This window comes from Hydra vulgaris, chromosome 09 (genome assembly GCF_038396675.1).
Source record: "Hydra vulgaris chromosome 09, alternate assembly HydraT2T_AEP".
Lineage (NCBI taxonomy): Eukaryota > Metazoa > Cnidaria > Hydrozoa > Anthoathecata > Hydridae > Hydra > Hydra vulgaris.
Genome location: NC_088928.1, coordinates 48,202,186 through 48,216,791, shown reverse-complemented (window position 1 = coordinate 48,216,791; position 14,606 = coordinate 48,202,186). Strand labels below are relative to the sequence as shown.

General features: G+C 29.5%; 1 protein-coding gene across 2 annotated transcripts in view; it reads left to right on the top strand.

Moving 5' to 3' along the window:
* Window positions 1-493: 493 nt before the first annotated feature.
* Window positions 494-14,606, top strand: part of LOC100214966 (fibroblast growth factor receptor 4-like) — a 92,686-nt gene continuing 78,573 nt past the window's right edge. The window contains exon 1 of one of the 2 annotated variants that reach the window (XM_065805927.1): window positions 494-1,322. In XM_065805927.1, the coding sequence (XP_065661999.1) occupies window positions 1,155-1,322 (168 nt within the window). In that variant the 5' untranslated portion in view covers window positions 494-1,154. The remainder of the gene's footprint in view (window positions 1,323-14,606) is intronic. The other variant, XM_065805928.1, reaches the window with a different exon arrangement.

The window sequence follows — 14,606 nt, the reverse complement described above, 5'->3', positions numbered from 1 at the left end:
GTCCAAATTTTAGTAATCTGATACTAACACTTAATCTTACTAGTTAATTCTTCCTTACTTCTCTCAGGCTATTACGGCTCAAAGTGTTCCAACCAGTACACGAACCCTGTTCGTGTACGAAATTATACAAAAATATACAAAAAATAAAATTTTTATTTTTGTAACACTTTTTAATTTATTTTTGTAAGTTAATAATTTAAAGTATAGAGCTGAGAAATATTATTTAAAAATATATAGTTAATTTGCTTTATTTAAAAGGTTTTCCCTTCTCAAATACTCTGCTGCTATTGGTTGCAAAGTTTTTTTTTCCGATTGCGCCTTTAAATTATCGCCTTTTAAGTTTTTCAAGTTTGACATTCTCAAGCGCGATCTTGAAATTTTCAAGTTTCGTTTACGCATTTGCTCAAGTTTTTTTTGAAGTCTAACTTCGTGGTTTATAATATAAAGTGATGGCTATTAACCCATGAATTTAAAACATATACGCAAGTCCGTCGCACTACAGGGCTACAAGGGACTTACTTGTGGTTGTCGTTGAAAAAATATATATTAATATTTTATAATAATACTATGTAGTTGTATGGAAACTATGTATAGTAAAATATTACTGTAGTTCGACTTGAACTTTGAAGTCGAACTTCACTAAAGTTTGCTTCTTGCATTCCACTCTACTAGTCAGTGTTAATTTCATTTGCTGAAGCTATTTTTAAGATGTCAAGAAAGTCCGTGCAGAGAAGGAGAAGTATTCTTTATCACCGTTATCAAAAAGCAATATAATATCGCGCGCCGCAATTTGAAGAAACGGATCCAAACAGAGAAAAATTCAAAACTTGTTCGGTTTTTGATTTTTTTTTTATTTTTAAAAAAAAATTAGGTTGTTCTCCTGAGTTTAATAATTATCTGGCAGGCGAGAGTAATCAACCATGAAATACGAAACAATTAATTTTTAGTTTAAATTATGTAAAAAGCATAATAAGATTTCTTAAATATTATTATCATAACGTTTTCCGAACTCGATAATGGCATCAAAGAATGTAAAATAAAACTGACCAGAAACTTTATATTAGATGGCAATAATAGAATATTGATTTATTAAACGTAGTATTGAAGTTGCGATCATCTATCTTTTTTTGCATTGTCGTATTATATGTTAAACTATGGTACAAAAATTCAAGGAAATTATTAGTTTTACTTTAATTATTTACGCTTTTTTTTGCATAAAGACTACTGAAACAAACTTAGGAATATGCAAACCATATTCTTCTCAAACATTTCAACAGTGGTTTATATGGGGTCAGTTATACTCTTATTGTATGCATTTAGAGGTAAGTGTAAGTAGAATGCAATTGTAATAATTATGATTAATTTATCGTAATAAAAATTTTCGGAAAATAGTAATCCTTGCTTATTATATTTTTATATCATGTTTGTTATTATTAATTATAATTTTTCATTTAAAGCTTTCCACCTGCACAGTTGTTTTATATTATTATATAAAGAGAGAGTGAGAGAGAAGTGGTACATAAAAGAGATAAGTATTAAGATCTACATCGCAAAGTATTTAAAATGACATTTTCTAAATGTCAAGAAATACAATTTTCACGCTCGATTTAAAATTAAAGTTGCCACGCAACTTTTAGGTGTTAAGGATTATTATGGGGTAAAATGGATATACAGGTAAAATGATAGTGGAGTAAAATGGATATATATAAAACATATAAAATCCTATTAATATTACAGAATTTTGTAATAAAATCATAAGCTGCATGACATTTATTTATATACTTAAGCTCACTTTTGCTTATAAATATAGTATTATACATTTTTAAGTAACATATAATAGTTTTATCTAATGTTACCGAACTATTTATATTAAGATCATAGTTTAAATTTGTTTTCTTTGAATGGCAAGGGTAAAACTTTAACTCTCATTTAAATATTTCATATTTTATTTTTGTATTCCTCGTTTTATTTTATTACCTTATTTTACTTTATAACTAAATTTTATATTTTACATAATTAAAGTTAATTTTATAATATCTAAGATAAAATAATAAGACTGAAATAAACTATCATGCCTGAAATAAAATATCAGTGCAAGACTATTGGTACATACAATCACAGCAAATTAATGACTGCCATACAGCTTGTTAAGGAAGAGGAGTCAGTGTACAATGTATCAAAGTCTTCTGACCAAAAAGGGCAGAGTTTTAACAACTCAAGGTGTTGACGCAAGGTTGCAAGAAAAAGAGAAGAACAAAACTAAAAAGAAGACTGTATCAGTCAGAAAAAGAAAACTGCTAGTCATAACCAATATAGTTTGACCTTTTAAATTCATGAAAAGCAATAAGTGTGATATATGTATCAAATATATTATGAGTACCCGTATTACCCCTCCAGTGGGGTAATATGAATATATGAAAGGTGTTGTTAAAAAAGGATTAGTAAGTTAGTTATTGAAAATATATTTGTTTTCTACTCATTGTGATTTTATTGTATACACCCTGAATGTAAAGAAAAATAACAAAAGTTTTTATGGTAGTAATTAACTAAATAAAGTTATGTTTAAAAAAATATATATAAAATTCTATCCATATTACTCCACCCCACCCTACTCACTTGATATTAAAATATGACGTCATAAAATTATGATAAATATATTGTTGTTTTATGTCAGATATATTATATGTCAGATAATATAAATATATGTCAGATTTATATATTATCAAGATGTTATGCTACTATGATGCAGTTATACTTTGTTGATATCTTTGATTATTGATGAATTTATGACAATTTTAACAGATTTTTAGCAATAAAAAGTAACAGTGATTTATCCAAGTCATTATATATATATATATATATATATATATATATATATATATATATATATATATATATATATATATATATATATATATATATATATATATATATATATATATATATATATATATATATATATATATATGTATATATATATATATATATATATATATATATATATATATATATATATATATATATATATATATATATTGACTTAAAATAGTCGTAATTCCAAGTAATGCATGGCATTGGTTAAATTGAGAGTGTTAACATAAGAGAAACATATAAAAAAATTATTATTGTAACATTCATGTTGAAACCATTCAAATGAAGCATTAAAGCAAAACGAGATAGAGATGCCTTTGTAGCCATTGAAGAAATCATCGATAAGGAATCGGAAGAATTTAAGCCGTCATGACAGATACGCATTACAATGAAAAATAATACACTGACTAGTGATTGCTACCAGGGTCTACGAGAGCGCCAAAAAATTGAGCACGGATCAAAAATGGAAAACGGCGCTCCGATTTTAAACCAAAAAATTATAAAATTTAAAGTTTCGTTCCAACAAAATTTAAACTCCTCCGTTCCAACAAAAAAGGGACAATTCCCCGCTTTTAAATACTGCTTTTGTGTCCAAACGTGTGCTCCAAACCAAAAAATCTCTTTCCTCTTTTTTCTCATTAGCCAAAATTAATAAAACACATTCAAAGGAAAGACTCTCTTCTTAGAATCAGGAGACTAATCTCGTTGCTTCAAAGAATGTGAAGGGAGTTTATTTAAAATGATTACATCTCAATCTTTTTGGCTCGAAACAACTGGCCACAAAGAAGGGTCTGCATAAACTATTACCAAGTCAGGTCAAGCGTCACATTCTTTCCAGCTGGATATCGTTCCTCGTTAAAGGCCTCCACTGATCCACAGTCCTTCAAATCACACATATTGAGTGCAGTAGGTGATCTTGAAGTAGTATGAGAGTTCACTAGTTCCTCTTAACCCTCATAGACTTACTGGAAATCATGGTCATTATTAAAGAGATCCCTAAGGAAAAAACTTAGTTATGACAACAAAGATTATAACACCAGAGGTTGTTAAAAGAAAAAAAAATGATGCGAAAAACAATTAATTTACTAAAGTTTTTGACTAATTTTTCAGAAACACCTAAAATGTTTTATAATTTATAATTAGTTTATAAACAAAGATTTCAATACCATATATCCGCATATAAATCAGAAATTTTACTTAAATGATAAGGCGGTTTAAATTTCCCAAATACTACTTTAAAAAGTAGGGCTTTTATCATAAAATTGCCAACAAATGTCTCGTTAACTTCAACTCCTTCAACAATCGCATTGCTCACCCATAGAAGGCACTACCTAAGAAAAACTTAATTAGCTACCATTATAATTACCACAGCCCATCATCTTCTGTACAATCGAGCACGGCTGCTCGTGCTCGATTCATAGGCTTACGGAGTTCGCCTGGTTTCGTCTAACATATTCTATATAGTTTAATCAATAAACTTTGGATAGAATATGTTATATATTATAACATATTTTTGTTTAGTAGTGGTTCACCGATGTGTTGTTGACACATCGGTCAACCACAACTGGACAAAAATAAACAATATTAAAAATATTGTTACTATACTGGTTTCAAAATAAACAATATCAAAAATATTGTTTATTTTGAAACTTGTAGTTTTAAGATCAAGTATTTCAAAAGTTACGCAATTTTTAAGATGTGATTTTTGATATATGAAAACACTTTGAAAAGTTAGACCCAAATTTTTTTTTTTTTTTTTTCACAAAAAAATGTTTATCTCGCTAAATTTTTTTTCTCTTGTTGGTATTGGTTACTTTTTTTATGTTCTCCTCATTTTTAATCATTTTGATATTCATCAGAGACAATAATCGTGTTCTTTTAATGTTATTGCTGCTGATAAAGTCTTATTTTCTTTTATATAAGGTTTAATGTTCCATAAAGCAAAAGCTTTTCTCCAAACTTTGCCATTATGATTTACAACAGCACTGTTTTGTTTAAAACCTGTAATTTTAGCAATTCCAAGCCAATCATTCTTCATTCAACTTCCTTTATTGCCATTTTTTATGCAATTTTTTATTAAAATATTTAATGTTTATAAGCTTCAAACTGGAAGCTTACATGATATTTTAAATCTAAAATAGTACTTTATGAGATACATATTTGTTTATGATGTTACTTCTGTTATAAACACCCGCCAACTAAAATAATATTTTTTTTATTCGCTGAATTCATAAAGTCTCAAAAAAGCAGGAACCAAGTCAGAAATGTTAAATTTAAAATGTGGCTGGAATTTGGTCACTAGCTTGAATTTGGTCACTTTACCCCAAGATCTAATTTCACTTATTAACAAAAACTTTTAACAAGACTGCGCACGCGTAGTGCATGCGCAGAATAATCAATATATACTAGAAAATCCGGACCCGTAAAACGGGTCACGATAGGCCTGTTTCATACCTCCCAATTTTTTACTCGTTTTCAATAGGTTATAGAAAATAGTAGAAAGTATCTTAGCTTCATTAGAGGTCTAATATAACGTTTCCTTTTGTGTTATTCGAGCATTTTATGCATATAGAATAACAAAGTTTATATATATAAAAGTTGACTTTAACCTTTTGGCTCCGGTAACATCAAAGCCTTTGTTTCCATGTGTGTGTGTGTGTTTTTTAACTCTATGCTTTGAAACTTTGTTCTATTATCTACCTTTATTTTATTTTATAATGCAGCAGAAATTAAAAATAAACAACAGTAAGCGAATATATCAACCTATCTAAGAGCTCGTCGCGTTGGTTTGACAAGGTTCTAACTGACATTTTTGCCAATATTGACTTTATATCATTTTATTAGACTATTTAAATCATGACGAACAAAATAAACTAAAATTTTCTGCGATATAGCGTAAAACAAGCAAACTGCTAATGTGCCAAAGTTCTATTTGCAACTTTAGTTAACTAATATTTAGTTTGACATGGTTCTAACTAACCCTAACTGCATATTCTCTTGCTGGTTTTTACAAATTAATTATTATGGTAGAGAATTTTATGCACATCAAAAATCATATAAAAAATAGGTCTGAAAATCAACATAAAGTGTTCTAATTTGACACCCATGTAGAGTTTCATACCACTAAAGCTCTTATTTGACATTAAAATAAAAAACTTTTTTGTAACGTTTTGTAGCTTTACTCAAATTGACACCTGTAATACTGCAAAACAAAAAACACTGGTTTCGATAAGCATAGAAAAAACTATTGTAAAAATAAAAGGAGATTTATGAGCTTAAACTCTTTTTTTAATTTTAAAATAATGATGTTTTTGCATTAATAAAATAACAAACTTACCGCAGCCAATGTAAGTACAGTTTACCACGCCATTCCCTTACGGTAAGTCGATCTAACTATATTTTGCAGTTCCTACCCCAAAAAGTCAATACCTGTTCATTTTTCTTCACTTATTTCCAACGGTTAGTCTATAAACGTGCACTTTAAAACGTTGGTGTTACAAAATATCTTTAATATTAAAATTTAAACAACTTATTATAAAACGTTTTTGTAGCAATAATAAAAACCAGGCTGCGTAGTTGAAAAAAAAGGTTTATATAATGATTTGAAAAGAATTTTTCCTAAAAGTTTTTTTTGAAAGTTTGAAAGTAAAAAAAAAACGATATAAAAAATATTAATTTTAGTTTTAAGTAAAATATCAACAGAAAATGGAACGAGTAGTATTTGATATTGAAAGCAGTTATGATAGTTACGAATTTGTAGCTCCAACCAGTGAAAGCGGCGAAGACTGCTATGAATTAATAACACGGTTAGTAACCTAATATAACTTTTTTGTGTGACTTTGGCCATGCATTTATATATTAAAATAGCTAAATTTATAAGCTTCGGAATAGTTTTTTAAAAAGATTATTACTTTAAATATGTTTAAACAGGAAGAAAAGGCGTTTTAATTTAACCAGAACTGCACAAGATTCTAAACGAAATATTGTAGAAGACGCTTCTGGAGAATAATGTCAATAATGTTTATGCAGCAGAGACTGAAAAAAAGTTATGTGATAGACATGAATGTACAACCTACGAGTAATGCTGAATTAGTGACAAACAAGTAAGCCAAATATGTAGTGTTCACTCTCGGTCCTCCTTCTCTAAATTAAAAAATTTTTGTAAATTATTTTGTAAAATGTTTTTTTTAAATTATTTATGATTTGTTTTTACATCTACAAAATGATTTTGACATTAAAATCGAGGTAAAAAACTAGACGAATAAGAGTTTTTGGAGCACTTAGGAACAGTCACACAAAAAGGATGAGACTTAATTCAATGACGAGTAACACGAGAATGAATTTTAGTAGACGGCACAAGAGACGCCAGCTCTTTAGAGCAGTGCACATTATAGAATTTGCCGGATTTGAGATTTAGAGAGATAGAGAATAGAATCCGGAGTAAAAAAGTGTCAAGCTTGATAAAGAGATGCAACCTTAGCAGATGCTAATTTTGCAATGGATTTGATATATGGTTTCCAAGAAAGATCGGAAGTTGGAGTTAATCCTAGAAGATGAAGGATAGATAACTCATCGAGTACAATACCGTTTGTAAATATAGGAAATCTAAATTATTGCAACAACGATTGGCTGAAAAAAATTGAGTTTTATCTGAATTAAAGTTCACCAGCCATTATAAGCCCCGTGTTGTAGCAGAAGTGAGATCCTTTTTAAGCTCAAATACCCCCTCCAAGCAATCAGAGAATGTTGGCTTCTTAACATAACAAGAATAAATGGTAGTATCATCAGGGAACAATACCACCTTAGATGTGAGAATATCTGGAAATTTGTTAATGTAAATTAAAAAGAGTAAAGGGCCAAGATTTGCACCTTTAGGAACCCCTAAATTTACAGAATAAGAAGAAGAGTGCTGTCCATTGAAGACAAATTTTATACTACGATTGGTAAGGAAGGATTCAATAATCTTAAAGATGTTGCCAAATACACCATAAGAAAAAAGCTTATGGAGAAGACCAGCATGCAAAACTTTGTCAAAAGCTTTAGAAATGTCAAGAGCAGTGGCCTTAACCTTACCAAATTTATCTTATACACGATAAAATCTATAGGTTATTAGTGTTAGAAAATCAGCTGTAGAACGAGAAGATCAAAATCCATATTTATGATCAGAAAGTAAGTTATTAGATTCAAGATTCAAGATTAAGTATTTGTTAATTAAAGATTCAAAAACCTTGCTTATGACAGGAAGAAAACTAATGAGATGTTAGTTAGACGAATCAGATTGCTCTCCAGAATTTTTGAAAATAGGGATAACAGATGCTGCTTTCCAGCAGGCTGGAAAACAAAACTCTGATAAGCACTGATGACCACGTTGAAAAACAACTGATGGCCACGCTGATGACCACTGAAAAACAACTGATGGCCACGCTGATGACCACTGAAAAACAACTGAAGGCCACAACTGATGACCACGCTGAAAAACAAATTTTTTCAAAAAAGCAGTACGCCTATATATATTTTTTTAAGCAAAAGGAGAAAAAGCCCGTGTTTGCAAAATATTCTATCTAACTACACTGTCAATTTCACAAAAGCCAGTTTATACAGCTCACAACACCAAAGATGTTAAAACAAATCCTCCTGCACAAGATCTACAAAGTAAAAGCATTAAAAGCAAATGTACACCGCACAGTGATGCCAACTCAGCTAGGGATCACATAAAATCTTTTCCAACAGTTAAGTCACATTATTGTCTAGTAAGTACTAATAGAGAGTACCTTGAGTCACACCTTAATGTTTAAAAAATGTGTAATCTTTACAAAGAGAAATGTATAAACGAAAATATAGAGCGAATATAGAGATATATGTTAATTATCTAAGATTGAATTCGGTGGAGAAAATATAGAGATATATGTACTACCATATTTTCTCCACCGAATTCAATCTTAGTTTTCACATTACCAAAAAGGATAGATGCGACTGTTGTGAGAAGTTTAAAGTTGCTAAAAACACTGATACTATGTCTAAAAAATTGAGAAAATACTTTGAAATACATCAAGTTTTTAAAAAAGAAATGAGAGATATACGTGCTGAAGAAAAAAAAATAAAAATATTCCGGTGTCATGTTAATATTTTATTCCTTTAAAATTTTACTCCGCAGTATATTTTTAACGTTGTAATTTTACTGCGCAGTAAAATTTTAACGTTAAAAATTTGCTGCACTCGTTATTTTTTTACTGTCATCAACTAAAGAATAAATGTTAAAGTTAGTGGGAGGGACGGGTAAAAATATACATTTTTTATATAATTACGGGTACTTCAATTTATTTTCCTATGAAACTTTTATTATTTAATGTATACATTAAATGATAGTTTACTTTCCAGGCTAGATTTTGATTCACTTTTTTATGTAAAGTTATGCATTTTCCCTTATTTTTAGCATTAGAAAATTTTACATTTAGGAACATCTATCAAATAAATTTAATAATAACTGAAGGTCATAAATTATTTATACTTCCAATAGGACTGTAAATACTTCTAAAATAAGATGAAAAACATGTGGAACCAACATTATTTTATTTCAGTACAAATTTTTCTCACTTTAAAGCTTTTAGTGACAAAACAACATTAAAATGATTATTGTTTTTATTTTCTAAAAGAATAGTATGAGATGTTAGTTGGTCAAGTTAGTGGAAGCTGGATATTTTAGCCATGTTAGTTTTTGTCCTTTGAATGACCACACCGATATACCAATTCCAATAAGATTTGCAGTACCAAGAATCTCTACATCTGTAGCCCATATACCATCTGCGGCCATACCATTTTTGGTGAGATAACTTTCCACGTCATCACCTAAATATCCTGATAAGAGACTGGAGCAAGGTTCTGTTGTCATGTTTTTCACAACCAGATCGCGAACACATACATGTTGACATTCAGAAACTGACAGCAAAAACGAAATTTCTCAAAAAACATAATTTCCATCAGCTTTGCATGCATGCATTTTCAAAGGTACATCATTTTCTTTTCCATCAATAACATCTGGCATAACAAGTATTTTGAGAGCAAGTTTTTCAGCAATTTTCTGGCGAATATCTTTGGAGGGATGTTTCATTAGGTTGAGGTGGCGTTGAAATTCATTTTTATCACCACATTCTGAAGATAATTCAGACATTTTAAAATTACTTTCCTTTTCAGTAAATGGTTTAAGATGATGTTGAGAGTATTTTTTTTGCAATATTTTTTTTACCTTTACTGTTACTTAATAAGCATGTAATCTCATATGGACCCAGCCACGAGAAAGTCATTTTTGTACCTTTCCTATCACCTCTTTTAAGATTTCTTTAAATTACTTTCTGACCAACGCAATACTTTGATGCTGTTGTATGCTTTCTTTCATAGTCAATTTTTTGTTTCTTTTGTGAACAAACAATATTGTTCATTGCTTTTTCTTCAATTCTTCTTTTCATTTCTAAAGCTTTTTGTAAAACCTCCTTATCATATACGGGATTATATTCATCATCATTGAGTCTACCTAGGTATTTTACATCGATTGGAAGGCAGGGTTGTTGGTTATACATAAAGGAAAATGGTGAGTACCCCATTGAATCATGCACTTTAACACGTAGAGCAAAAAGGATTTCATCTTAAACTGACACCCAATTTTAAACATTTTAATTTAAGACCTTAATGATTGCTTTCTTAATTGTTTGGTTCTGTCTCTCTACAAGGCCATTGGCTTGTGGGTGGTAAGCAGAGTTAACATGCTGCTGAGTACCTGTCATGTCATGCAATGCAATGGATACAGAGTTTACAAACTCCCGACCTAGGTTATTGATTTGTATTTTAAAACAACCATGTCTGCATATAACCTTATAGAGAAAGGATGCTACTAATTCTGCTGTTTTGTTGCTTAGAGGTTCAGCTTCAGTACATTTAGAAAAATAATCAATAAGAACAATCACAAATTTGAATCCATTCGATTCAGGTAATTGAATTAAACCCACACCAACTTGCTTTATTACTTGTTATTACACTTTAACAGGTTTTAAAGCAGGAGAGACTTTAAGATTTCTGTTGGAGGTTTTCTGACATTGGTCACATTGATTTATATGCTTTGTGATGCCCCCTACTATTGAATGCCAAAAAAACTTGAAGATGTTTGCTTTCTAATAGCATTAATGCCAAGGTGACTGGCTAATGCAACAGCTTTCTCTGAAGTTCTTAGACCCTCGTGAACTTCTTTAACTATGTTTAGTTGCTCTTCTCGATCTTTTACTACAATCACCTATGAGAAACAAAAGTTTGTTTGTAGACATTTAAATAAAAACAATAATTAGAACCAAAAAAATGTTCTCTCGTTTACATCTTCAGGACACTTTTTGTAATTCATATATTTCCTGATATCATGAAAGTTAATATTTTTGTACATCTTGAAAACGCCGAAAAAATAAACGCCAAAAACTGTATATTAAAAAAGTCAGTAAAATAATAACGACAGCAGTAAAATTCCAACGTTGAAATTTTACTGCGCAGTAAAATTTCAACGTTGTGCCAGTGCCTTTTGCAAAATATTGAGTGATGTAGCAGAGGAAAACGACGTAAGTGATTTATTACTTGGTCTGACTCCTGCGTTTCATCAAAATTGGAGCAGTATATTATCAAATGCTGGGTTACATTTTTTAAGAGACAATCCTGACATCAACTCAATCACTATGAAATATTCCCCTCCATGTCATTCATGCGTCCAGGAGGTGGATCATGCTCATAGCGAAATTTAAAAGCTCATAAGGAAAACTGATTTTTATAGTCCAATTGGATTGATAGGGATGTTGAAACAAGTTAGCAGAAAAAATCCTTATCGTACCGTTCAAATAAAACCGCTTGACTTCAAGGATTATTTAGTAACAGCGAAGCCGTTTAATTACAAGTTAGTTCCTTTTTCTAACGTTGCTGTGCTAAAATTTAATCAAATATTTCACATTATACATTTTAAATCTAGCCATGATCGCAATGAACCTATGTTAATGTCAAGTTCAATGAAAAACCTAACAGAAAGAATACAGCAACAAGTCCATCAACTTCCACTGTTTTGAATGTAAAACCAAAGAGTCAAAGTTGTGCAAAGGAACTTGCAGAATTAAATAAAAAGATATTAAAGCTGCATTTCCGTTTATGCCTCTCGAGGACAGAGATTACTAACAAGTTGTTCATCACTTATAAAATAAACAGATACATTGAAAAACTTTTTAGAGTTGTACTTAATGTAATGGTTTTAAAATGTACTAATAAAATATAGTACAAAAAAAAAATATATACGAGTAAACAAAATGTTGTAACCTTGTTTTGTGACTGAAACAATAATATAATTTATGAAAATTAGCTTTTCATTATACTGTTGTTTCAGTTACAAAATTTAAAGTAACTAACTGCTTCAGTTACAAAATTTAAAAGTAACTAACATGCTTCTAACTACCGTTATAACAGCAGTTAGAACCTTGTCATAGTGAGAATATGATTGTTTCACTATGACAAGGTTCTAACTGCATTTTGGTGGTATTCATTTTTTCTATGAAGAGTGAAACATTTTTTAATAAAAAATAGTGATTCATATTGTAAATGCTTATGCTATCATGAGTAAAAAATATTTTCGATGGATTTTAATAAATTTTGATGGTAGGAATATAACAATTTTTTACATTGATTTACTCATAACTACTCGCGGGTCAGTTAGAATCTTTTCAAACCAACGCATGCCAATCATTTTTATTTCTGAGTCATATTTTACTATAGTGGAAAATAATTAGCAAAAAGTACCCGAAGTATATTCTGCCTTGCCTCCGCCTTAACTTTGCGTTAAAATCATTAGTTTTAATTAAATTTTTGTTTAAATTTTGTATAGGTAATGGACTGAAAAGGTTAGAAAACAGATATATCTCAAAAAAATATATTTAAACTTGTTTTTCAAAAAACTTTTTAACAAATCCATAAATATAGAAAGTCTTAAACTTATATAACTTAAAAACAATTTTATTTAAAAAATATATAAATGATATATAGTTAAATATTTATTAAAACAACGAAAAAAAAAAAAAATTTGTTAATGTTCTTTGAAAAAATTAACTTTGAAGATTTTTTAATGAGCGTACTTTTCAAAATCGGTTATAACAGCTGCCCTCTACAGGACTGAGGCCTAGCACAGCTTATTATAAAGAAAACCATATTATTATAATTAAAAATATTTATTACCGATAGGGACGATAATTTATCATGTATTAAAAAAATAATGTAACTCCATAGTAGTCATTATTAAAAAAAAAAAAGTTAAAACATCTGAAATAAAACAGATTTAAAAAAAAACTTCAGTCAATTTTGGGATCAATTTTAAAATCAATTTCTTTAATGAAAAACCAACTATCTAATATCTCATTTAAAAAGCAAAGTTGTTAATAACGCTATAAAATAAAAAAAATAATTTGAGATATAAACAGTTGATAAATTAGTAATTGGATAAATTAGTAAACAATTAATAATATTAAATGTTGTCTTGGCTTTTAATAAATGATTAAAAGTAGTAAGGTAGATTAATAAAACTACCTATAATCATTCTTAACGTTAGACACTAACGGAAAGGCAAACCAAGCTGTCTATTAACACAAAATATTACAACAAAGTACAACACGACAATTACGCTCAGCAATAGCAAGTAGCAAAACATTTTAGTAAGACCACATTACATTACACTAAATATTAACATATATGTGTTTTCTATATAACTATGAAAGGCTAGACAACAGAACCTAGATATACAACAATAACACCTTTATCTGGCTATCCACCTGCTGTCAGAACTCTGCTAAGTACACCGCTTTTTTTAAAAATAGAACTTTAGTAATAAAAAAATAGCCGGCTAGTACAACAGTCTTGCTCTTCTATTTTTTAAGATATTTTTAGCTACATAATCCAACTTTCATGTAGGGCAAATTTGGATTCAATAAGAATCCAAATTTGGAATCACGTAAGCAAAGATTATTTCTGCAAGTGGGTTATAGATATACAGTTGGCAATATGTTGGGGGCTATCTTGATCTGGCCTAAGACTATCTACACGATAAAAAACTTGACGCATATCCTAAAACACGAACGGCCCATGATTCCTAGTTTGAACCACATTAGCTGTAAATGAAGCAAAGGAAAGACACACATTATAATTTCTAATATATTTAAAAAAATTCATATTTGGATATATGATCAATATAACTCCCTGTAAATAAATCTTGTAAAGCTTGTTGAAATAGTGAAAGTGGAGGCAAAACTACTTTTCCATTTAGGCAAGAAAATGTGTTTTATCAGGAAACCCTTTAGCACCACAATGCAGGCGGATCTAGTTCAATTCTCCTAAAAAATTAAAATCTGGAATATTATAACATTTTTTTATACAATCCATTCTTCCTTGTCTAGCTGAATTTTGTACACTTTGTAGATTAATTTCATCTCGCCTAGCTCCATTTCTTTCATTTTGAGTACGGTTACCATTAACTCGCCTACCACATTACCCTCATGAGGGTTCAAATTAATTTCAGCTCGCCGAACAGCATTTTCTACATTTTGTAGATGATTAATTTCCTCTCGCCCAGCTCCATTTCTTTCATTTCGACAGCAATTATTATTAACTTTCCTAACCACATTATCTTCATTAGGGTTTAAACTAATTTCAATTCGCCGAGCAGCATTTCTTTTATT